The sequence below is a fragment of the Diaphorina citri genome, unplaced genomic scaffold (assembly GCF_000475195.1).
Source record: "Diaphorina citri unplaced genomic scaffold, Diaci psyllid genome assembly version 1.1 scaffold119, whole genome shotgun sequence".
Lineage (NCBI taxonomy): Eukaryota > Metazoa > Arthropoda > Insecta > Hemiptera > Psyllidae > Diaphorina > Diaphorina citri.
Window position 1 is genome coordinate 162,196 of NW_007377556.1, and position 25,836 is coordinate 188,031.

The 25,836-nt window shown below is 38.1% G+C and overlaps 6 protein-coding genes across 7 annotated transcripts; 2 read left to right on the forward strand and 4 right to left on the reverse strand.

The window, feature by feature from the left end:
• Positions 1 to 410: 410 nt before the first annotated feature.
• Positions 411 to 4,545, reverse strand: LOC103524770 (myeloid differentiation primary response protein MyD88). Of its 2 annotated transcripts, NM_001329188.1 has the most exons (8): positions 4,502 to 4,545; positions 4,060 to 4,225; positions 3,563 to 3,761; positions 3,070 to 3,251; positions 2,630 to 2,792; positions 1,869 to 2,031; positions 1,701 to 1,781; positions 555 to 828 (listed from the first exon to the last, which is right to left on the reverse strand). In NM_001329188.1, the coding sequence occupies exons 1-8, from the start codon at positions 4,543 to 4,545 to the stop codon at positions 555 to 557; spliced, it is 1,272 nt and encodes a 423-aa protein (NP_001316117.1). The 2 variants fall into 2 exon arrangements, with proteins under 2 accessions (XP_008488024.1, NP_001316117.1); XM_008489802.3 differs by lacking the exon at positions 1,701 to 1,781 and having other exon boundaries at positions 411 to 828.
• Positions 4,546 to 4,608: 63 nt separating this feature from the next.
• LOC103524775 (probable DNA-directed RNA polymerases I and III subunit RPAC2) lies at positions 4,609 to 5,531 on the reverse strand. Its single transcript, XM_008489808.3, has 2 exons — positions 5,279 to 5,531; positions 4,609 to 5,042 (listed from the first exon to the last, which is right to left on the reverse strand). The coding sequence occupies exon 2, from the start codon at positions 5,029 to 5,031 to the stop codon at positions 4,609 to 4,611; it is 423 nt and encodes a 140-aa protein (XP_008488030.1). The 5' UTR covers positions 5,032 to 5,042; positions 5,279 to 5,531.
• A 223-nt stretch (positions 5,532 to 5,754) lies between these two features.
• Positions 5,755 to 9,537, forward strand: LOC103524776 (mitochondrial import receptor subunit TOM70-like). The gene is made up of 7 exons (XM_008489809.3): positions 5,755 to 6,118; positions 6,208 to 6,393; positions 6,884 to 7,109; positions 7,707 to 7,872; positions 8,399 to 8,570; positions 8,728 to 8,935; positions 9,497 to 9,537. Exons 1-7 carry the CDS (start codon positions 6,098 to 6,100, stop codon positions 9,535 to 9,537), a joined length of 1,020 nt encoding a protein of 339 aa, XP_008488031.1. The 5' UTR covers positions 5,755 to 6,097.
• Positions 9,538 to 15,266: 5,729 nt separating this feature from the next.
• Positions 15,267 to 19,386, reverse strand: LOC103524778 (mitochondrial import receptor subunit TOM70-like). The gene is made up of 6 exons (XM_008489811.2): positions 19,335 to 19,386; positions 18,670 to 18,835; positions 17,918 to 18,158; positions 16,975 to 17,310; positions 16,369 to 16,589; positions 15,267 to 16,025 (listed from the first exon to the last, which is right to left on the reverse strand). Exons 1-6 carry the CDS (start codon positions 19,384 to 19,386, stop codon positions 15,872 to 15,874), a joined length of 1,170 nt encoding a protein of 389 aa, XP_008488033.1. The 3' UTR covers positions 15,267 to 15,871.
• Positions 19,206 to 21,279, forward strand: LOC103524779 (alanyl-tRNA editing protein Aarsd1). The gene is made up of 4 exons (XM_026820071.1): positions 19,206 to 19,395; positions 19,980 to 20,291; positions 20,447 to 20,821; positions 21,104 to 21,279. Exons 2-4 carry the CDS (start codon positions 19,991 to 19,993, stop codon positions 21,277 to 21,279), a joined length of 852 nt encoding a protein of 283 aa, XP_026675872.1. The 5' UTR covers positions 19,206 to 19,395; positions 19,980 to 19,990.
• A 15-nt stretch (positions 21,280 to 21,294) lies between these two features.
• LOC103524780 (mitochondrial import receptor subunit TOM70-like) lies at positions 21,295 to 22,056 on the reverse strand. The gene is made up of 2 exons (XM_008489813.2): positions 21,929 to 22,056; positions 21,295 to 21,543 (listed from the first exon to the last, which is right to left on the reverse strand). Exons 1-2 carry the CDS (start codon positions 22,034 to 22,036, stop codon positions 21,319 to 21,321), a joined length of 333 nt encoding a protein of 110 aa, XP_008488035.1. The 5' UTR covers positions 22,037 to 22,056; the 3' UTR covers positions 21,295 to 21,318.
• Between the last annotated feature and the right edge of the window lie 3,780 nt (positions 22,057 to 25,836).

Sequence of the window (25,836 nt, forward strand, 5' to 3'; positions counted from 1 at the left end):
ATCATGTTTACAAATTTCAGTGCGTGCGGTGTTGCCTATTGTTGCCGTACTGCGCAGTTGAAAAGTTGCTTTCGGGAACGCGGCCCAGGGCTCCGTCAAAATGTTGATGTTGATTCCATCTTTTCTTTAATCATTTTTTTTTTCTTCGTCTTTCTCTCTGGAAGAAAAAGATTTCGTTCCGAAATCGAAGAGAGATAGGAGAAAGCCAGCCGTTACGAGAAACGAGAACGAATATTATCTGTAGAGGATGAACCGCCCCGGGTGGGAATCGAACCCGCTTACAAGGCAGACATGCTACAAACCAAGCCAACTAGGCTGGTCATTTTGAATGAACAGAAATAAATAGATTTATTTTATTTTGTCATAGGTGCCTAGGTATGTAATATCTTGAAAAATGATTACAAGTCACATTGAGTAGCTTACCGATATTTTTTTTGTAAGGTTGTTTATTTTATTTATTTTGTATCACATTAAAAGAAGGTTGTAAAAGTACAAATGGAAGCAACAGGGTGATTGAGATGGAATGAGTTGAAACCTATAACATCAACGTAAGATCATGAACACAAGGCTTTTGTTTTCTTTTTGTTTGGTTTAAATACTTTCAATGTGTTTCTGATACCATTCTGTAGTGTCAACATCAACATTGGTTTTTTCATACTGTCTTTCTTCTCTTCACTCATATTATTTGTAATGCTTTGTGAATTAGTAGCTTGTTGGGGTAAAGTATAATCAGGTGGGGCTACAGCTTGTTGGGATAAAGTGTAATCAGGTGGGGCTACAGGCATTGAAGTTGGTGTTGTTTGAAATTGAATGGCTTGCTTTTGAGAACTGAAACAAAAAGGAAAAATAAAAATGAAAAAAATAGTTATATAAAGATCTTCTAAAAACCAAAGTGTAGAATTATACAATAAAATTGAAGTCCACTTGAAAACTGGTTTCACATATATAAACTAGATTTGATCGAGCTTAACTCACCCCTTGGGGCAGTAGCCCCTAAAAAGACTAGTATTTTTTATTACCTACTTTATTCTATTATTATCAGTAGTCTACTTCTATTCTATTCTATTATGGGACTGGTTGCTCCTCTCCCAAGAGAGTATGCAATTAACACTGCGACCTCTGTAGATCTATTGTGACCAGTATTTTTTCCCCTGCCCAAGCTGCTATACCCTGGCCTTGATGGAACCTAGAAGTACCCTCACTGGTATATTTCAACCTCCCCAGTTTCTCTAAAATTAACCTGCAGCACCTCTAAAGAGTCCGCATACTCACTTCAACCTCCTCAGTTTCTCTAAAATTCACCTGCAGCACCTCTAAAGAGTCCGCACACTCAGGTTTATTCCAGAAAGCTGTGAGTCTATATACTATCCCATTAAGAGGATACCACGAGGTGCCATCAAGGTCAGAGAGCTAGCTCAAGGCCCCGAATCGTTGGGGTCTGATGAGGGATATTCAGGTACATAATTATGTCATTGTACCCTACTTCCTGAGACGGACTTGACTGTAGTCCCATTCAGGTACCCTCAAGAGCCACTGTTACTGTCTGTGGGTTGACAGGGCTGGTTTTGTCTCAGTTTTACGTCCTGCAGCGAGACGCAGTAGTCTACTTACCCTTTTCCAACTCCCTTCAAAGAATAGTACAGGCGATCCCAGAATTGCTCCATATTGCTGGCACCAGCGAGACGCAGTAGTCTACTTACCCTTTTCCAACTCCCTTCAAAGAATAGTACAGGCGATCCCAGAATTGCTCCATATTGCTGGCAAAGTCCCATTCAGGTACCCTCAAGAAACACTGTTACTGTCTGTGGGTTGACAGGGCTGGTTTTGTCTCAGTTTTACGTCTTCCAGCAAGACAGTAGTCTACTTACCCTTTCCCAACTCCCTTCAAAGAATAGTACAGGCGATCCCAGAATTGCTCCATATTGCTGGCATAATGATTGAGTTTAAGCTTAACACAGTATTGAAGGAATCCCACAGAGAAGTAATCATCAGAACAGAGGATGGGAATAATCTTTGAGTGTATTGTATGATCTGAAACATTGTAATTTTAAGTCATAAGTACTTGTCTAGAAATTTTACAACAAAAGAGAGTATGTACCCAATGAAAAAGAAGAAAAAAAAAAGATTTGATAGAGGGAACTGCAACTGCTGACGTCTTATCGTCCTGAATGGGAAGAGAGAAGGATGACAGGATAGGAAAAAACCAGCCGTTCCAAGAACAAACCTTATCCATTTAGGATAAATTCCCGCCCAGTGGGCGGGAATCGGACCCGTTAGTGCTTATAAGGCAGACACGCTACCTTCCAAGCTAACTTATAAAGAGCATTGTGTATGGTGAAATTGATAAGGTGGACTTCAGATGTGCAGTTTATTTTAATTTTTAAAAAGATAAGTATTTCAGCGCCGTTTTTATTTCGTAGCGATGAAACAACTGAGACATTAGACACATGTGGTATGTGCAATTATCTCTGTGATCTTATTTCTAAAATTCTGGACTCACCAATATGTTTAGCTTCAGCATACTATCTCAGCGCCGTTTTATTTTGTAGCGATGAAACAACTGACACATTAGACACATGTATTATGTGCAATTATCTCTGTGATCTTATTTCTAAAATTCTGGACTCACCAATATGTTTAGCTTCAGCATACTGGGTCAACGAGTGAAGGAGGCTATTGTTCATGAAATGTGTGGACATGAGTACTATCACACATGTACACCTATCCATCACCTGTATGAATGCACTATGTTCAAACTGGCCAGTTAAAAAACTGTTGTCCTTATCACACACCTGAAAACAAATACATATGTAGTGGTTGTATAAAGTCCTCATTTACACAAGCTAAAATTAACATTACATTGGTGAGTATGTTCAGAGAAATGTCTTCTCACTTATTTTCTTTAAAATAAAACACCTTAAGAACCTTGCCTAAAGAAAACAGCCTGGGGACTTGGACAAGAGTATATTCTGTTAAACATACTTCAATTTGGTCTCCTTATAGATCCCTTGTGTGCTGTGTCCTTTTTTTTTTTTTTTTTAATGATTATTCACTGTTAAACATACTTACTGTGAACCCCATTTTATTCAGCTGAGTATTAAATTGTTTGGCCAAGTCGAAATCAGCTTCATCATAGAGCAATAGTGCATCATAATGTGCCAAACCGCAACCCAAGTTTAAACTCTTGACATCTTCTATAGTGATAACAGAAGGATCATCCATACAGGCCCCATTCTTACTGATAGAGTTACCTGAAATATAAAATATTTACTATAAATGTCTATGTAAAAAAATCACCATCAAAAATTTTGGTGGTTATATTTCTTTCCTTATTGTAAGATAAGGAAAGTAAAAACTTGTATGTATACCCTGCAACTATACCATTTAGCCTATGTCTACACAACACTAGTTGCATCTCATTTTAGTATCATCCAAAATTTTAATTGGAACTCACCTTACATTACAAGCATGCTCTGTATAAATGAATTGGAATCAGAATCAATTCAAAACTAAATGTAGAGGCAATTGATAGGTTTTTTTTTACATTAAGCAAATACATTACCAAGACGAGTATTTTCATAGTATAAACAATCTTCTTCTATGAATCCAATACAATCATCATACACATCAAATCTATCAATGCACTCAAGGAAATGCAGAAATGTTGCTATGTTGAAAACAGATCTGTCCAATGTTGAACTTTTTGTCCAGTCTTCAAACATTTTTTTCATCAGATCCTCACAGTTGGGATTTGGAGGGGCCTGAAAATATCAAGACAACATTTGTGATCAACACATTGAAAATAGTATGACATGAATCTGCAAAAGATGTTATCTGTAATTGGGCTGTACCTACATTATTGATAGGTAATACTATAACATACACCTGTCAAGTAGGTACCTAGGTAGATTCTCCATCTTGAGATCTAAATATTTATACATCAATCACTACTTATAAAATAGTATAACATACACCTGTACCTAGGTAGATTCTCCATCTTCCATCTTGAGATCTAAATATTTATACATCAATCACTACTTATAAAATATGGGAACTCACCTTAATGTCCATGAGGTCAGCAAGGCCCCTGTAATCTCTTTGATAATTCTCTGGAGACATGAGTTGTTTGATGTCACACAGTTTATCATTCAACACTTGACGTGTCTTTGGCCTGATGGCTTCAATGGGTATTTTGATATAATCCATAGAATCTTCATACCTATACCTGTGGACATACAGTAGATATTGTTAATGAAGAACATTAGGGCAAAAAAAGCTCAATGTAAATAATTTTAGACTCAATTATTGGGACTTTTTTTACCCTCTTAGTGGCAGAAAACTGAAGAACATTAGGGCAAAAAAAGCTCAATGTAAATAATTTTAGACTCAATTATTGGGACTTTTTTTACCCTCTTAGTGGCAGAAAACTGATTTCCATGACATGCTTTCAATTAGTCTCCCTACACCCTCCACCCCTTTGAAAATTTTATTTTTTACTCACTTTTCTACATCATGATTGCTGTCCATGTTTCTGCATTGCATCATTGAATGTTTCTGTGATCCTATCACAAGCACTCTCAAGTTCTTTGATGCTTTTCTTCAGAATGTCTATGGAATCATAACCCTCTTTGACTTGAATACGTATGAATATTTGGAAATCAGCAGGGTGTGGTACTGAATAACCAGCAAAGTCAACTTCAGGATAACTTTGCATTGCATTGCATCATTGAATGTTTCTGTGATCCTATCACAAGCACTCTCAAGTTCTTTGATGCCTTTCTTCAGAATGTCTATGGAATCATAACCATCTTTGACTTGAATACGTATGAATATTTGGAAATCAGCAGGGTGTGGTACTGAATAACCAGCAAAGTCAACTTCAGGATAACTTTGCAAAATATGAGTGATTACTGAACCAAATGTGTGCCCTTCTTTCTCAAACACAAAAGTTCGACAGTTGGGTTTCACATTCAAAGTATTGTCCCTCAATTCCCACACAGGGCTTGAATTTTCAAGTTGCTTGGATTCCATATAGTTAATACCTGAAAGAAAAAAAATCACACCTGTTGAAAATTTCCAATAATTTCTTGTACCTACTTAGGGAAAAGGAAAAGGTCATTTTTGAAATTGGCCCTTCATTTTCTAGGGATCACATTTTTACGTTTTGCCCTTGCTCCTTTATATGAGGAAAGCAGGAAAGTAGTCATCGAAATTTGCAATAATAAAAAATCCCTATTATAATTTTCTACTGAATAATTTTTCTTCCATGTATTATTACCTACACAATGATGTGTTAACAGATGAAGTTGATGTAGGTATGGAAAAGCAAAAGCACCACTGTTCAAGTCCAGGTTTTAGCTGTTGTTCCTAGTGTTGATTACGATTCATGTTGAAAATCAGGAGATAAGTCACGAAACCAGAAAATCTAGGAACTCAGGAAACCAGAAAATACTTATTTAAAGTTTAATCAAGATTAATAAGAATTCAGGAAAACCCCAAGTTCAACTCTTCAGAAAAGAAATCTAAAATTTCTAAAAACAATATCGACGGAGCCCTGAGCTTTTCACGTCACAGCAACAGTTTAAAATGGTTATGCAAGGTTTTTTAAACGTGTTTCTTCTGTAATATGACGTCACAATCGACCCTTGGAAGTGAGCAGTTTTTTTTTATGGAACGCGGGCCCTTTTTTTTTCATGCGAAAGAGGAGAAAGAGCTACGATCTCAAGCTAACTTCAGTCATGTACAACAGTTGAACTTGAACTTTTGATCGGTGAATGGAAGTGCTCGTACTGCTCGTGTTATCTTGACGTTCTGAATGAAAAAGTTGAAATCGATATTTTTTTAAAATTTTACTATCCAAGTACTCAATCAACATTTAAATCCTATTGTAGGTAAAAACCAGAAAATAAACGTGCTACTACATATTTATCTACGGAATCAGTAACACATAATATATTTTAATAACAGTGTCATGTACCCATGGTGTTAACTCCATGATTGAGGAGTGGTTTACATAATTCTAACTACCTACCTACTTGGTTCTTTTGCATTCAATATAATCTTTTCCTTATAAATATTCCAATTTATCAAGTACATAATGTCCAGCTCGTCAGTCGACATCTATGGCTATCCCATTCCCAAGTGGGTACTGATAGCTGGTGGAGCTGTTGCAACAACAGGAGTTGCCTATGTAGGTTACAAAATGACATCTATGGCTATCCCATTCCCAAGTGGGTACTGATAGCTGGTGGAGCTGTTGCAACAACAGGAGTTGCCTATGTAGGTTACAAAAACCTATATGCATCCAAACCACCCAAACCTCAGACGAGCTCTAAACAAGGTGGCCAACATAGTAAACCAGGAAAACAAGCTTCAGTTTCAGAAGAACCCAAGGTACTGAGTCTGAACCTCAGACAAGCTCTAAACAAGGTGGCCAACATAGTAAACCAGGAAAACAAGCTTCAGTTTCAGAAGAACCCAAGGTACTGAGTCTATGAGTAGAGTAGGATCTGGATTTACCATGGTAATTCATGGGGGTGGGTAAAACTTGCCTACTTGATGCCCAATTTCCCTCTTGGAAAATGACTGTTTCTTAGTCATTTATATTTCATAGCAAGGAAACATCTGCATATTAGATTCATGTAGTCTTTATCATAGCATGCCCGTCCTGTACCTACATTGTAGAGTTGTTAGGTACATAATATATGTCTCAGTTTGGGCTAAAGGATCTGAGAAGTCTAGAGTTAACAGAACTAAATAGGTACTAGTTATCAATTTGGTAACTACTTTCTATCAGAGTAATTTTCTTTTTTAGATACCTTATGTCCTGAAAGTATGTAAATATTTGAGTTAATATTGTTACTGAATCACTTTCTTTTTACAGAGTGCTACTGAGGTTATTGAAGATCTTAAAGCTAAAGGAAATGATTTTTTCAAGCAGAAAAAGTACAAGGAAGCAATTGAGCTCTATACAAAGGGGATTCTACTTTGTCCTACAAATGAAAAGAAAACACTTTCTGCACTATATCAAAACAGAGCAGCAGCACATGAAAATAAGCAGAAAAAGTACAAGGAAGCAATTGAGTTCTATACAAAGGGGATTCTACTTTGTCCTACAAATGAAAAGAAAACACTTTCTGCACTATATCAAAACAGAGCAGCAGCACATGAAAATTTGGTAAGGTTAAAAAAAAATCATTAATGAAGCCTACATGCCACACCCTTGTCCCCTCTTATCTGAGCTGATGTGTGTTCATTTTCTTTGTTATAATAATTGTAAGTAGATAACACCATCTTTTTTCCTACTTTGAACCAATTTTGTGTTGAATTTATCATTAATGAAGCCTACATGCCACACCCTTGTCCCCTCTTATCTGAGTTGATGTGTGTTCATTTTCTTTGTTATAATAATTGTAAGTAGATAACTCCATCTTTTTTCCTACTTTGAACCAATTTTGTGTTGAATTTTGTATAGTTGCTTGTGTGTCGGCACTGTCGGCTAGAAAGGTTGCGCGTATGCATTAGCGCTAGGTCGCGGGTTCGATTTCTGCCCGGGGCATCTAGTGTAGGTACAGAGTTTTAACTTTTTTTTCTTTTTTTTTGTAATTTTGTTTATTACTTGTTAGAATATTTTTGTAAAAATAAAACTACAGCTTTAGCTGTGAATTTGTTCAAATAAAAACATCTATTGTATTGTTGTGATTCAGGTGCTCAGCATGCCAAGGAAGAAATCAGCAAGAGGAGTTTCTTCAAACCAAGCAAGCAATTTATCAAGACCTACCTGAAGTCCTTTCCCAATGATCCCATTCTGCAGCCGGATGGACTATCCAATGGGGTTGAATTGACCAATGGGGACACCAATGAGAGCCACGAGTAAGTTAATGCTAAACAAAAATGGACGCGACACACAAGGGATCAAGAAAAGACCGCCTTAACATACTAATAAGTTACTTCTAAAGGTGTCCACATATTATGGTCGACAGCCGTCGACCGATGTGAATTTATTATTGTGAATCGACGGCCGCTCGACAATGTGTGGACAAAACTTAAAGCTTAGTACACACGGTATGCCGTGTCTCTCAACAAGGCTTTTCGACAGGTGCATGCATACGCGATATTTGATAAACTAAAAAAGAGCTGTATTTTATTATGTGACTTTTTTTTAGTCATACGAAATTTCTCTTTGGACTAGTTTGGACCTGATGGCGAAATTTCTCTTTGGACTAGTTTGGACCTCAGACATTTCGTATGATTAAAAAAAGTCACACAATAAAACACGGCTATGCCTAATGTTTCAAAATTCAGATTGGATGTCTTTTCTTTTTTAGATACCTTATGTCCTGAAAGTATGTAAATATTTGAGTTAATATTGTTACTGAATCACTTTCTTTTTACAGAGTGCTACTGAGGTTATTGAAGATCTTAAAGCTAAAGGAAATGATTTTTTCAAGCAGAAAAAGTACAAGGAAGCAATTGAGCTCTATACAAAGGGGATTCTACTTTGTCCTACAAATGAAAAGAAAACACTTTCTGCACTATATCAAAACAGAGCAGCAGCACATGAAAATTTGGTAAGGTTAAAAAAAAATCATTAATGAAGCCTACATGCCACACCCTTGTCCCCTCTTATCTGAGTTGATGTGTGTTCATTTTCTTTGTTATAATAATTGTAAGTAGATAACTCCATCTTTTTTCCTACTTTGAACCAATTTTGTGTTGAATTTACAGGGCAACTTTGAAAGTGTTTTGGAAGACACAAACAGTGCACTTGAAATTGTTCCAAACTATATCAAAGCAATTGCACGGAGAGCAAAGGCCTATGAACAAATGGGGAAATTGGATCTGGCATTACAGGATGTAACTGCCTGTTGTATATTTGAGAACTTTTCCTCTCAGTCATCTCTCATGTCAGCTGATAGAGTTCTAAAAGCACTTGGTAAGTAAATACTTACATATTTAGATAACTAGATTGCATGACTCAACTGAATACTGTGAAGGGAGGGTTGGGGAGGGATCTAATAAAATAAAATAAAAGTGCTTAAAGAAGAAGAAGAAGAAGAAGAAGAAGAAAAAAAACATTATTAATTTATTAATTTTTATTTTTTTTTTAGTATGAAGAGTTATACTTTGTTGAAGCCACTTCATGTTACTAGCAGTTATCAAAGACTGTTTGGGCATAGTTTACAAAAAAGGTCAGATTACTCAAGAGTAACATGAAGTGTTAGATCTCAACCTAACCTAAATGTATGTTTCCTAATAATCCTAAATATCTAACAAGCATTATGGTGGATTTCAACAATGACTTCAAAAAGTAGTTTTCAATAATACAAAAAGGAGATTTCAATGATCCAGAATGGAGTTTTTAAAAACTCCTTTTTGGATCATTCAAAATTCTCCCATGAGTGAAATCTCTCATTAAGTCATTGGTGAAATCCACCATGAGAAAATTTTGGGAATATTTATATGTTTGTAATTGAACACCTAATCTAACTTCTAGAGTGGATTAAAACATTACTAGCTTATCTAGATGTTAATTAAGGAATAACTACTAGGGGTAGTATCCAATATGGATTTTCAATTCAGCACTATCCAATTTACCCATTGACACACCATAGGTGTCAGAATGCAATAATATATTGCAAATCCACTTGAGAGTCTCAAGACAGATTTAGACCAATCAATTAGTAGAATTTGATTTTAAATACTTCTCAATAGCATCCTTAGCCTTGATGTGCCTCTCAGGATGTTTCAGTTTAGCAGAGAATTGGTTTTCTCTGCTTTTACCAACACCATCCAGTATTCCAGCATCACAGAGAAGTTTTCCAATAGGTTCAACATTACCTGATTTCTTAAACACAAGTAAATTACCATCCTGGCCCTCTCCTGTTATAATGATAAGAAGTGCCTCTGGATGGAGCTCCTGCTTTTGATAGGCTCGTAGGAAACAATTTGAGTAGGACATATCTCCTTCTCTGCGATAGATAAATGTGTATGGGGAGTCCTTTGTCACAGCTTTGGCTTCCAAGACTGCCATATCTTTGAGAACGTTTGAGAGGTATTTGTTTTGTTTCTTAGACAGTTCAATATTCTTCTTGATAAGCTCAATCAGGTTTTCTGGGCAGCCTTTAACAAGTGCTGATAATTCTCTTTCACGATCATATGTTTCTTTTAATTTTTTGAGGACTCTGTTTCCTACTACAAAATGTAATAGGTAATTTTCTAGAAAGAAAAAAAAATGTACATTATGTATGTTTCTTTTAATTTTTTGAGGACTCTGTTTCCTACTACAAAATGTAATAGGTAATTTTCTAGAAAGAAAAAAAAATGTACATTATTATCGTAGTCCCATCGTAAAATCTAAAATCTCAAGAAATTCAATTTTTACTTTATTACCGTTATGTATAGGGAACCTATACACGGTAATGAGAAAGTATTACAATCCAATTTTTTTCTTCACAGGGGCAGACTAGAAGAGGCCGTCAAATGTTTCAACAAAGCGCTTCCTTGGGCCGAAATCTAAAATCTTCAGAAGTTCAATTTTTACTTTCTATTACCGTTATGTATAGGCAACCTATGCACGGTAATGAGAAAGTATTACAATCCAATTTTTTTCTTCACAGGGGCAGACTAGAAGAGGCCGTCAAATGTTTCAACAAAGCGCTTCCCCTAGCGAGAGACGAGGCATCACAGGGGCAGACTAGAAGAGGCCGTCAAATGTTTCAACAAAGCGCTTCCCCTAGCGAGAGACGAGGCAGAACTGTCCCACATCTATTCCTTACGTGATGCGGCTATCGCTCAGATGAAGGTCTGTGAACGGTATAACATCAAGGTTCCTAACTTGTAGTACTCCCTGTCCCAGCTCTATGAAAAAGGAATGTGGCGCCTCTATGGAAACTGAGGTCCCACAGCACTATGGAAAAGGAATGTACGACCATACACCAAAAGTCCTCTCTTAGGTGTAGGGGCAACAGCCTCAAAAGATGGAGCTTATACATGGCACGATGTGTGAGTATCAGTGAAAGCCGGAGGTAAGTACTTCCATGGGATTGACACAATGCGGTCCGGAGTTCAATCACCAACGGTAAGGAGAAGTAAAGTTAAGGAGTTTGGTAAGGCGATGCAGAGTCAGGGAGTTTGAACTTTTCTGTTGAGACGAGTGTTATACGTAGCTATGAAGCAACTGCTGTATCCTGTATTTGACTTGTCTCTGTTGTATACTATTTCCCTAAACAGGTGAATGATAAATGAAACACTATCTTCATGGAGGACTCAGTAACTTTGTGAAGTTCAATACGAATTGTGAAATGAAATGACTTATACCCAAGTAAAGAATTTGGTCATTTCATTTCACAATGGTACAGTACTTCCCAGTACAGTCAAGAACGCCAGAAAGTATGGTGAGGATTTTTGTGGCTTTTTGGCGTGGTTAGGTGAGGGTGAGAACTTTTTGGCATTGGGCAGGGATACTAATATACGTAATCTCGAAGGAAAAATTCAGGTAAGCCTGGTGGATCTATGAGTTACAAAGTGAGGATCTCATAAGGGTACTATTTCCCTAAACAGGTGAATGATAAATGGAACAGTATCTTCATGGATGACTCAGTAACTTTGTGAAGTTCAATACGAATTGTGAAATGAAATAACTTATACCCAAGTAAAGAATTTGGTCATTTCATTTCACAATGGTACAGTACTTCCTAGTACAGTCAAGAACGCCAGAAAGTATGGTGAGGATTGTTGTGGCTTTTTGGTGTGGTTAGGTGAGAGTGAGAACTTTTTGGCATTGGACAGGGATACTAATATACGTAATCTCGAAGGAAAAATTCAGGTAAACCTGGTGGATGTATGAGTTACAAAGTGAGGATCTCATAAGTTAATGTGAACAGCTTTGGAATTGAAAGCTAAGGTTTGAGTTGAGTTTCAAGGCTTAAGAAATCGAAGGATAATTTGTATAGCCTACACTACACAAGTAGTAATACAGCAGGTAAATAAGAATAGCAAAGGTTCTCATAATACATAAGTGACCACCTCATAATACATAAGTGCTTCTTTGAAAAGCGTAATACCATTAGTTTAATTTTAATACCATTGTGCAACAACATACGAAGAAGAGAAAAATAATCGAAACAGGAATCATAAACTCGTCAGAAAATGCCATAAGTTCAGCAAGTGTCGATGTCCAGACAAAGTGTCTCTGAGCCCGCGCCACATGAAAGTTGGGGTTCAGAGCGATGGTCTTGTCCAAATTACGGAGCGCCTCTTCATATTGACCGAATAGACAGTAGATCTGACCACGCTGGTAGTAGCTGTCCGCCACGTTTGGGTCAACTTTCTCCGCTTCGTCCAAATCCGCGAATGCCTTGGTGAAATCTGAGGCGGCGTGCTTTTGTCCACTCTCATTTTCCAAATTTCCATATTTTTCACTTTCTATTTTAAATATGGGATAAAATTGCTCTCAAAGAACAATGGTGTCCATAGCCTCGTATGTATATCATTTTTTCTTGACGTCAACAAAGTCGAATATGTATTTAGAAACAGAGGAAACGAAGGTGAACAAAGTTGCCCTCAAGGGACAGTGTAACTCAAGGCAGCTGGGAATGTCCATCAGTGACAGTATAACAAACTGCAATACCGTATTGCAGTTTGGGGTATTTTATCAGTAGGGTATTTACTTCTATTGAAACAAGCGTCTAATGTAGCAGTTGTTCCATTGCTACGAAATAAAAACGGCGGTGGAACACTCATCTTGAAAAAAAAAAAAAATGTGCCTTACACGTTACATTACCTCAATCGAGGACCAAAGATGTAAAGAGAAGATAACGATGAATTACATAGGTAATTATTATGTTATTAATGTTATGATAACCACTTCGTCACTGCCTCTTACTTTTCAATCTCAATTTACAAGTTGGGAAAAACCCAACATCCAAAATTGAGAAATTGTTAGTAGGTGACTAGAAACATTGAACTTGACAGTGGGATCTCTATAATTTATTTCACGGTTTTTTAATCACGAGATAATAAATTGGGTCTTTCTTACGGTCGCGTGCCAGTCAAATATCCGTGTTGGCACGTACCTTACTGTTCGGTGTTGTACGTTTCGGGTCTGAACTCCAGACCCGTCTTCAGCAATTGTGTGTCAATCTATCATTCGCGAATTCCGCGAACTTGTCAATTAGAACATAAAAAACGAAAATGCGAAACAGATAACATTAAACGAAAACGAACCGCACATGAAATTCTGATATTTTAAAAACTCATTGTTATTGTTTACTAATAGAGGTCAAGTATAGAACATCTGCTATAGGTGTAGGGACACTTTACACTTTGAACTTTTGTTTGAAGAAGGGTAGCCACATGTCATGGACATCGACACTTGCTGAACTTATGGCATTTTCTGACGAGTTTATGATTCCTGTTTCGATTATTTTTCTCTTCTTCGTATGTTGTTCTCTTGTTAAAGTTGTAACATTTGTCCAATCAACTTGGCAGTTTGAACAACCATCTAGATGTTGTACTAGGTAGGAACCTGTCGTCTCCCCTTTTCTGATCTTATCTTTGTGTTCCTTTAATCTTACGTTCAAAGGTCTTCCTGATTCTCCCACATATCTTTTTCCACAGCTCAGGGGTATGCAGTAGATGGAACCTTTATCATCTATGTTTATGTTGGTAGGTTTTGTGCCACAAAGAGATCGCCTTATTGTGTGTTTACTGGAGAAACAAACACGAATGTTGACATCTTTAGCCCATGATCTAACTTTTTCTGCGAATCCCTTAATGTATGGGATTTGAAGGGTTGCTATAGGGTCTAACTGAGGCGTGTCGTCTGTTCTCCTTCTTCTATCCTGCATAGCATTCCTGATGAACTTGGTGCTGTGGCCATTCTGTTTTAATTCTTTTTCCAACTCTTTCAGCTCTTTCTTTCGGTCTTCTTCTTTCATGCAAAGTCTGTGTATGCGGTGGGTTAGAGTTTTGATGACTCCTCTTTTTACATGAATAGGATGATTGGATTGGGCTGTAATGTATTGAGCTGAGTGTGTGGGTTTCTTATATATTGTGGTGACTAATCTTCGGTTTTCTTTGTACACTAGGGTGTCTAGGTATGGAAGTTTGTTGTCATTTTCTATTTCCATTGTGAACTTGATGTGCTCGTCACATGTGTTTAGGTATTTTAGGAAGTCTTCCAGGTTTTGTCTTCCACTCTTCCATATTAAGAAGCCATCATCAACATATCTGACACAGAATCCTACATCCTCCGAATGGTTCAAAATAAATCGATTCTCAAAATGTTGCATAAGGATTTCCGCTAACACCGGGCTGAGTGGGCTGCCCATAGGTAAACCACCTTTTTGTTTGTAAAACTTGTCCTCAAACTGGAAGTAATTATTTGATAGGACTAGAGTTAGTAGTTCTAGGAGTGTACTTGGATGGATCGATACTTTATGAGGTTCTTTTTCTAGTATATCCTGAATGATCTTAATAACCACTTTCCATTGTACACTTCCGAATAAGTTTACTACATCGAGACTGGCTAGGATATGGTTCTCTTCTAACTCTATGGTTCTCACTTTATTTACAAACTCTGTTGAATTTTTAAGGTAAGTTGGACCACCTTCTACTATAGGCGTTAAAACCGTGTGTAGGTACTTACATAGGTTGTACATAGGTCCTCCTATAGTGCTCACTATCGGTCTAAGAGGAGCTCCTTCCTTATGTATTTTTGGGTTACCGTAGATGTGGTGTGGTTTACTGTAGTGCGACTGAAACTTCCTTCTTTCTTCGTCACTGAATTCGTCTCTGTGTTTAGCCAAGGTTCTGTACACTCTACCTTCAATGGTTTTAGTCGGGTCTCCTGGGATGATTTCATAGTCATTGGAGTTTAAAATTGATGTCATCTTCTGAGTATAATCCGCTTTATCCATGACTACTGTTTTTCCCCCTTTATCTGCCGGTCGGATGATGATATCATTATTCTCTCTCAATTGCTTTATGGCTAGCTTCTCATTCTTTGTGATGTTCTGTGACCGCGGACTAACTTTTTTCTTTTCATATTTGGTCAAGTGGTCACTTATGTATTATGAGAACCTTTGCTATTCTTATTTACCTGCTGTACTACTACTTGTGTAGTGTAGGCTATACAAATTATCCTTCGATTTCTTAAGCCTTGAAACTCAACTCAAACCTTAGTTTTCAATTACAAAGCTGTTCACATTAACTTATGAGATCCTCACTTTGTAACTCATACATCCACCAGGCTTACCTGTCCAATGCCAAAAAGTTCTCACCCTCACCTAACCACGCCAAAAAGCCACAACAATCCTCACCATACTTTCTGGCGTTCTTGACTGTACTAGGAAGTACTGTACCATTGTGAAATGAAATGACCAAATTCTTTACTTGGGTCTAAGTCATTTCATTTCACAATTCGTATTGAACTTCACAAAGTTACTGAGTCCTCCATGAAGATACTGTTCCATTTATCATTCACCTGTTTAGGGAAATAGTATACAACAGAGACAAGTCCAGTACAGGATACAGCAGTTGCTTCATAGCTACGTATAACACTCGTCTCAACAGAAAAGTTCCAACTCCCTGACTCTGTATCGCCTTACCAAACTCCTTAACTTCTCCTTACCGTTGATGATTGAACTCCGGACCACATTGTGTCAATCCCATGGGAGTACTTACCTCTGGCTTTCACTGATACTCACACATCGTGCCATGTATAAGCTCCATCTTTTGGGGCTGTTGCCCCTACACCTAAGAGGGGACTTTTGGTGTATGGTCGTACATTCCTTTTCCATAGTGCCGTGGGACCTCAGTTTCCGTAGAGGCGCCACATTTCTTTTTCATAGAGCTGGGACAGGGAGTACTACAAGTTAGGAACCTTGATGTTATACCGTTCACAGACCTTCATCTGAGCGATAGCCGCATCACGTAAGGAATAGATGTGGGACAGTTCTGCCTCGTCTCTCGCTAGGGGAAGCGCTTTGTTGAAACATTTGACGGCCTCTTCTAGTCTGCCCCTGTGAAGAAAAAAATTGGATTGTAATACTTTCTCATTACCGTGCATAGGTTGCCTATACATAACGGTAATAGAAAGTAAAAATTGAACTTCTGAAGATTTTAGATTTCGGCCCAAGGGCCTGAAAATTAGCAAAAGAGATCTAATAAATTGATCCACAAAAACGTGCCTGGGGCGGGCTTCCAAAAATGTACCGTTCGGCCGTAATTCAAGGTCAAATTTATTGAAAAGTTCAAAAAGAGCTCGCGATTCTCAGACTTTAGAATTTGACTCAAGGGTGGAAAGCTTCTCTTCCCAGTAGGTACTCGAGTTTTTTTTATTTTTAATCCCGGATCTTTTCTTACCTTTGCACTTCAATCGTTCCCAGCGTTTCATAGGCAAACATACACGACTTATCAATGGAGATGGCTTTCTCTATCAGTTTGATAGCTTCGTCGACATTTCCCCTGGCCTGTAGCATAAGCATGGCTCGGTGCACATACAGGGACGCGTTTTCCGGATCTACCCTGATGGAACGATTGAAATATTCCTCAGCTCCGTCGAAATCTTCCTGATCCACTAGCACCTGAAATTATTTTTGTTTCATCAATATTATTTCTATTGAAACTTACGAATAGAGAGAGAGGTACTTTCAGGATTTGTTCAGTCAACTATTTCGAGTTGCACTCACATTCGTGAGTATAAATGAGAACGATATATCACTTTCCAAGATTCAAGATATTGCTCTATGCGGAAATGCCCAAATCCTGGGGAAGAACATATCTACTAGAAGCAAGAAGAAACCTGGCCTGAGGATTCTGGTTGAATCTTGGCCAGATTTTGATTATTCCGACAGTATATGATTTATTGTTGTGTAGAAGTTGATAATAATAATAATAATAATAATGATGATACTAATAATAATCAAAGGCAAGGGGAAGAAAGAAAATCTCGCCTTCCTGGGTACGAACCTGGGCAAACAGTGTGCACGCCTCCACCACGTTGGAATGGGTGTCCACAAAGTTGCGGAACTCTTTCAAGCTCTGCTCCACGCGTTCTCTATCACCGGGTACAATCATCTTATGAACAACAAAGTGTCTCTGAGCCCGCGCCACATGAAAGTTGGGGTTCAGCGCGATGGTCTTGTCCAAATTACGGAGCGCCTCTTCATATTGACCGAATAGACAGTAGATCTGACCACGCTGGTAGTAGCTGTCCGCCACGTTTGGGTCAACTTTCTCCGCTTCGTCCAAATCCGCGAATGCCTTGGTGAAATCTGACGCGGCGTGCAGGTGAACAACTGCTCTCTGTGAATGACAAATGTGTATGATATGTATTATGTACAATTTTGTGATGATAAATTTCAACAACAAGAATACAGTTCACAGAACTAGTAGTTTATACTGCTAAGATGAGAGGCGGCGTGCAGGTGAACAACTGCTCTCTGTGAATGACAAATGTGTATAATATGTATTATGTACAATTTTGTGATGATAAATTTCAACAACAAGAATACAGTTCACAGAACTAGTAGTTTATACTGCTAAGATGAGATTGCAAAGTCCCTTTACTTTTTTTAAGAGGTCGGATAGAGGGAACTGTAACTGCTAAGGTCTTATCGTCCCGAAATCGACGAGAGAAGGAGCCAGTCGTTCCGAGAACGAACATTATCCGTTCAGGATAAAATCCGCCCGGGAATCGAACTCGCGACCTAGCGCTTAAAAGGCAGCCAAGCTAACTGGACTGGCTGAACCAGTACCTTGACCACTACTCCACTGAGACCACCAAGTCAGGCACTTGGACTTTAACGAACTACGAAAGTCATATTGCGCCCGCTACTCACGCTCAGCGGTCTGCAGGCTGGTAATCCCCTTTTAACACGAAAGGAGACGGAGAACAGCGAGAGAAGCATACCTTGATGTGAGCATTCACTTTAATTTTCGGGTCCACACTGGTATCCTCGACCAGCTGAGTCAAATCTTCAATTGCTTTCGTACTTTGAGACGTGAAAATATACACCGTAGCACGGAGCAGTCTGGCGAGGGCTTTCGTGTGATTGGAGGAAGTGGATTCGATCTCTTCTGTACAATGCCTGATGGCAGTCAAGTAGTCTTCATGTTCGAACGCCCGCTTTGCTTTCGACAGCAAGTCCAATCTGAAACATTAGGACTTTTTTTTACTCTATTTTTATCTTTAGTCTGGGGAGACATCCAATCTGAATATTGAAACATTAGGCATAGCCGTGTTTTATTGTGTGACTTTTTTTAATCATACGAAATTTCTCTTTGGACTAGTTTGGACTGGTGTAGTGGTGCCATTAGGTCCAAACTAGTCCAAAGAGAAATTTCGTATGACTAAAAAAAAAAGTCACATAAAAAAAAAAGTCACATAATAAAATACAGCTCTTTTTTAGTTTATCAAATATCGCGTATGCATGCACCTGTCGAAAAGCCTTGTTGAGAGACACGGCATACCGTGTGTACTAAGCTTTAAGTTTTGTCCACACATTGTCGAGCGGCCGTCGATTCACAATAATAAATTCACATCGGTCGACGGCTGTCGACCATAATATGTGGACACCTTTAGAAGTAACTTATTAGTATGTTAAGGCGGTCTTTTCTTGATCCCTTGTGTGTCGCGTCCATTTTTGTTTAGCATTAACTTACTCGTGGCTCTCATTGGTGTCCCCATTGGTCAATTCAACCCCATTGGATAGTCCATCCGGCTGCAGAATGGGATCATTGGGAAAGGACTTCAGGTAGGTCTTGATAAATTGCTTGCTTGGTTTGAAGAAACTCCTCTTGCTGATTTCTTCCTTGGCATGCTGAGCACCTGAATCACAACAATACAATAGATGTTTTTATTTGAACAAATTCACAGCTAAAGCTGTAGTTTTATTTTTACAAAAATATTCTAACAAGTAATAAACAAAATTACAAAAAAAAAGAAAAAAAAGTTAAAACTCTGTACCTACACTAGATGCCCCGGGCAGAAATCGAACCCGCGACCTAGCGCTAATGCATACGCGCAACCTTTCTAGCCGACAGTGCCGACACACAAGCAACTATACAAACAGATCGATTTTTACGAAAGAGGTTATCGTGTGTAGTGGGCTTGAAATGAAAAGAGGGGAAGTTGTAGCACCCGTTGCTCACTTCTCACACAATAACAAACGCGATTGTCGGCAAAAGCAAAGCGCAGGGAAAAAGGAGATTAGGAGACCTCTTTTGTGATAATACTGATAAGGTGATAAGACAGGTAACTGGCTAAATGGAATGATTAAAAAAAATCAGAGAACACCCAATTTGTTCTTATCAATAAAAATCTCAACCTAATTGTTCTTGTTCAAACAATTCACATTTCTCTGGACACACATCATTCATCTCTCATCAGTAAGTATTGGGATTTTGTGTAGGTATGTACCTACCAACCAATTTTCTAGCCGACAGGAGAGTAGAAAGTGATTTATTGTAAGATATCTTAATATTGTGTATAAAATCAACAAGTTAGGTATAGGTATATTGTTGCTTAAGAAACAACACCTCTGTCCATAAACATTTTGCAAATATTCAGTTTTATTTATTTATTGACAGGAGAGTAGAAAGTGATTTATTGTAAGATATCTTAATATTGTGTATAAAACCAACAAGTTAGGTATAGGTATATTGTTGCTTAAGAAACAACACCTCTGTCCATAAACATTTTGCAAATATTCAGTTTTATTTATTTATTAATTTTTTAATTTTGAGATTCTAAAGCACTACTACCTACTAAAGCCACTAAAGTTCAACTCCATCAACTGTCTACTGAAGTAAAATGTGTTGATTTTCAAGTGACAATATGTTGTGTTCTTTGCACTCTATTAAACTAATAATGTAGGCATGGGCAAATATTGGCAGTATTGATTATTCACAGAGAAATACAAACCCAATGTACTTTAACATCTTATCCTTCATTCTATTTTTAATCAACCTAGCATTCATAGAGATGGTGTTCTTGTGTCAACGGAACTGTTCTCTCAAGGAGTACAAGTCCAAAGTGGTTTCATGTAAAAGAAATGAGACCCGTCCTACAGAATATCATGTACGGATGGAGGACACAATATTTTTTCCAACTGGAGGAGGTCAACATTGTGATAAGGGAACATTAGGAGGTGTGGAAGTGGTGGATGTGTACAGGGATGGAGATGAAGCAGTACATGTTGTTAACAAGGAATTCCAAGTTGGAGAACTACTTGACATGAAGATTGATTGGGCTCATCGATTAGACCAAACACAACAACACACAGGTAAATTGAGGAATAGTTTTCTCTACCACTTGCACACTAGGGTTGATTATACTTGAGGGCCTATCAATTTGGGCATTTGCCAATGCCTCTGATAATGTGACAATTAAGACACATCTCTATACACACCAATATAATGAAACTATTTCATTATGCAGGTCAACATCTTCTGTCAGCTGTCATTGACAAAATGTTTGGCTATGACACCGAGTCTTGGAACTGTGGAAGTGATGTTTGTGATGTAGAACTTGCCACTAAAGACAAGGACTTAACAGAAGCAGATATAGCTGCTATTGAACAAGAGTGTAACAATAAAATACGGCAAGGTGTCAAAGTGTGGGCTTCTGAGTATCAACCTGGTGATCCTGCACTCAAAACAGCACATACAAGAGGATTACCAAAGGACCACAAAGGTTCTATAAGAATAGTACACATTGATGGAATTGATAATAACATGTGTTGTGGAACCCATGTGGACAATATAAGTCAATTACAAAGCATCAAATTACTCAAAACTACAAGAGCCCAAAAAAGTAAGTCACTATGTATCTATTTATACCTATTGGGTAGGAGACTAATGATTCAAGAGTTGTGATAACCAGTTGCATGACAAAATATCAAAGTGAAGCACTATTGAGTGGAGTGTGCCTGGGTGGGGATCCAATGGCAATGCAACACATTTGTGAACTAACTGAATCTAGTTGCAACTTCTAGGATTCCAGAATAATGCCTTCAAATTGCAATAGGAACCATGTAGGTAGAGTCTTCTTGTATGATCAAATCCCATTATAATGTACATTTTTTTTTCTTTCTAGAAAATTACCTATTACATTTTGTAGTAGGAAACAGAGTCCTCAAAAAATTAAAAGAAACATATGATCGTGAATTCGGCCGTAATTCAAGGTCAAATTTATTGAAAAGTTCAAAAAGAGCTCGCGATTCTCAGACTTTAGAATTTGACTCAAGGGTGGAAAGCTTCTCTTCCCAGTAGGTACTCGAGTTTTTTTTATTTTTAATCCCGGATCTTTTCTTACCTTTGCACTTCAATCGTTCCCAGCGTTTCATAGGCAAACATACACGACTTATCAATGGAGATGGCTTTCTCTATCAGTTTGATAGCTTCGTCGACATTTCCCCTGGCCTGTAGCATAAGCATGGCTCGGTGCACATACAGGGACGCGTTTTCCGGATCTACCCTGATGGAACGATTGAAATATTCCTCAGCTCCGTCGAAATCTTCCTGATCCACTAGCACCTGAAATTATTTTTGTTTCATCAATATTATTTCTATTGAAACTTACGAATAGAGAGAGAGGTACTTTCAGGATTTGTTCAGTCAACTATTTCGAGTTGCACTCACATTCGTGAGTATAAATGAGAACGATATATCACTTTCCAAGATTCAAGATATTGCTCTATGCGGAAATGCCCAAATCCTGGGGAAGAACATATCTACTAGAAGCAAGAAGAAACCTGGCCTGAGGATTCTGGTTGAATCTTGGCCAGATTTTGATTATTCCGACAGTATATGATTTATTGTTGTGTAGAAGTTGATAATAATAATAATAATAATAATGATGATACTAATAATAATCAAAGGCAAGGGGAAGAAAGAAAATCTCGCCTTCCTGGGTACGAACCTGGGCAAACAGTGTGCACGCCTCCACCACGTTGGAATGGGTGTCCACAAAGTTGCGGAACTCTTTCAAGCTCTGCTCCACGCGTTCTCTATCACCGGGTACAATCATCTTATGAACAACAAAGTGTGGAGGTCTCCTTTTTCCCTGCATCCCTTGCCTTTGCTTTTGCCGACAATCGCGTTTGTTATTGTGTGAGAAGTGAGCAACGGGTGCTACAACTTCCCCTCTTTTCATTTCAAGCCCACTACACACGATAACCTCTTTCGTAAAAATCGATCTGTTCCATCACATCTCTAGCTCCATAGTTGCTTGTGTGTCGGCTAGAAAGGTTGCGCGTATGCATTAGCGCTAGGTCGCGGGTTCGATTCCTGCCCGGGGCAAACTTTATTCATCATTTTTACCCTTATCTATATCTAGTGTAGATACAGAGTTTTAACTTTTTTTGTAATTTTGTTTGCTTATTACTTGTTAGAATATTTTTGTAAAAATAAAACTACAGCTTTAGCTGTGAATTTGTTAAAAAAAAAAATATATCTATTGTATTTTTGTGATTCAGGTGCTCAGCATGCCAAGGAAGAAATCAGCAAGAGGAGTTTCTTCAAACCAAGCAAGCAATTTATCAAGACCTACCTGACCATTGTGCAGAAAATTATTCAAAATTTCAAATTCATTTAGCATGTTTCATTATCGTCATTGTAATATTTAGAATGACGAATGTGATAGTTTTAGTTCTAAGTAGTTGTATATTTATATTGGTTAATATATTTAGTCTCCTGTTTTGGGTTTCCCCACCGCTTTACCTAAATTGTACTTTTCGAAACAATCATATGTATCAAATTCGCAGTAATGTGGATTACTTTGATCGAGCTGTCAAATAAATGAGGATAAGTTTTCACGCCGCGGCTGAGTTTCACCCGCGTCCTCTAGCTTGTCTGGCGTACATGACCACATCATCAGCATAAAACGATATTATAGAGATCTAGTAATTCGGTCAACTAAAAACTTCCCTCAGATGAAGGGTTACAACGAGGCCTAAAGAAACCCAGTTGACCCAGCAAAGGTCCTTTATCTGTTGAACACAGGGCCCCCCTCGAAATTCATTTTTCCCTTTCCAGACTCAGGAAATTTGGAGCATCCCCCACCCCCGGTACACCACTTTTGGACTTTGGATGTTTCCAGTCACTTGTGGAAAATTGTCACTTTTGTTTTGTTATCTTACCTTGAATAAAGATGTTTTTAACTAATTTTAATGTTTTTAATTGATTTTCATTTTTTTTATTTTAACTAATTGTAATGTTCCTTTTATTTTATACTTAATTTCCGATTTTTCTTCGTATTTTACCCCCTGCCATTATGTACCTATAACCAACACGGATTAAATGACATTTTTGGTTTGCCAACACTCACACTTAACTTGTACTTTTTATGGGACTTAAAGTTGGCACGTACCTTACTGTTCGGTGTTGTACGTTTCGCATACACAGACTTTGCATGAAAGAAGAAGACCGAAAGAAAGAGCTGAAAGAGTTGGAAAAAGAATTAAAACAGAATGGCCACAGCACCAAGTTCATCAGGAATGCTATGCAGGATAGAAGAAGGAGAACAGACGACACCCCCCAGTTAGACCCTATAGACCTACCTGAAGTCCTTTCCCAATGATCCCATTCTGCAGCCGGATGGACTATCCAATGGGGTTGAATTGACCAATGGGGACACCAATGAGAGCCACGAGTAAGTTAATGCTAAACAAAAATGGACGCGACACACAAGGGATCAAGAAAAGACCGCCTTAACATACTAATAAGTTACTTCTAAAGGTGTCCACATATTATGGTCGACAGCCGTCGACCGATGTGAATTTATTATTGTGAATCGACGGCCGCTCGACAATGTGTGGACAAAACTTAAAGCTTAGTACACACGGTATGCCGTGTCTCTCAACAAGGCTTTTCGACAGGTGCATGCATACGCGATATTTGATAAACTAAAAAAGAGCTGTATTTTATTATGTGACTTTTTTTTAGTCATACGAAATTTCTCTTTGGACTAGTTTGGACCTGATGGCGAAATTTCTCTTTGGACTAGTTTGGACCTCAGACATTTCGTATGATTAAAAAAAGTCACACAATAAAACACGGCTATGCCTAATGTTTCAAAATTCAGATTGGATGTCTCTCCAGACTAAAGATAAAAATAGAGTAAAAAAAGTCCCAATGTTTCAGATTGGACTTGCTGTCGAAAGCAAAGCGGGCGTTCGAACATGAAGACTACTTGACTGCCATCAGGCATTGTACAGAAGAGATCGAATCCACTTCCTCCAATCACACGAAAGCCCTCGCCAGACTGCTCCGTGCTACGGTGTATATTTTCACGTCTCAAAGTACGAAAGCAATTGAAGATTTGACTCAGCTGGTCGAGGATACCAGTGTGGACCCGAAAATTAAAGTGAATGCTCACATCAAGGTATGCTTCTCTCGCTGTTCTCCGTCTCCTTTCGTGTTAAAAGGGGATTACCAGCCTGCAGACCGCTGAGCGTGAGTGAGGTAATGTAACGTGTAAGGCACAATTATGTCAATAGAAGTAAATACCCTACTGATAAAATACCCCAAACTGAAACTGCAATACGGTATTGCAGTTTATTATACTGTCACTGATGGGCATTCCCAGCTGCCTTAAGTTACACTGTCCCTTGAGGGCAACTTTGTTCACCTTCGTTTCCTCTGTTTCTAAATAATGTAACGTGTAAGGCACAATTATTTCAATAGAAGTAAATACCCTACTGATAAAATACCCCAAACTGAAACTGCAATACGGTATTGCAGATTGTTGTACTGTCACTGATGGGCATTCCCAGCTGCCTTAAGTTACACTGTCCCTTGAGGGCAACTTTGTTCACCTTCGTTTCCTCTGTTTCTAAATACACATTCGACTTTGTTGACGTCAAGAAAAAATGATATACATACGAGGCTATGGACACCATTGTTCTTTGAGAGCAATATTATCCCATATTTAAAACGAGAAGAGACAGATCTGGAATATATTAGAACAAAGAAGACACAAATGGATCGGGCATATATACAGGCATAATAACTTCGTAGTCGCACCATTGTTCTTTGAGAGCAATTTTCTCCCATATTTAAAATAGAAAGTAAAAAATAATGAAATTTGGAAAATGAGGGTGGACAAAGTTACCCTCAAGGGACGATAATGCGCCAACTTACGGACCTCATTTGCCGTTCAACCTCTGACTAAAACTTGTCAAGATTTTGTCTCACAGCTTACAGCTTTGACTCAAACTAGCAGATTCCAAAACAGGCGTCACACTTTACGAGCAAGAATTATTACAGACACTGGACATGGATTCATGGATATACATCGAATGACTCAAATATGATACTCAGAAATCCCAGAATACCAAAGACTAGTCGATGCATCGAGTATGACTGGATCCAAGCAAGAATTATTACAGACACTGGACATGGATATACATCGAATGACTCAAATATGATACTCAGAAATCCCAGAATACCAAAGACTAGTCGATGCATCGAGTATGACTGGATCCAATAGCCTGAAGAGGATATTCAACAGAGTTAACCCATGTGTGTGCTTGAGTCCCGATTCCGGATGGAATTTGAAATAAGGAATATCAAGAATGTGTTTTATTCGACAGTAAAGTGAACATTACATGATGAGTACGATGACTTTTTATTATCATCTTATTCAATCTTGTGATTGGTTGATAGCTCTCCACTCCTCCCTATCTGAAGTCTTCCTCTTCATTTCCGGATATGAACGGCTTCCGGAGTATTTGACAACTTGGTCAAATAACTCGAATGCCTACTTGAGATGAAACTCAAGCTTTAGAAATGCTCACTCAAAATTCAAATATATATGCACTTGAGACT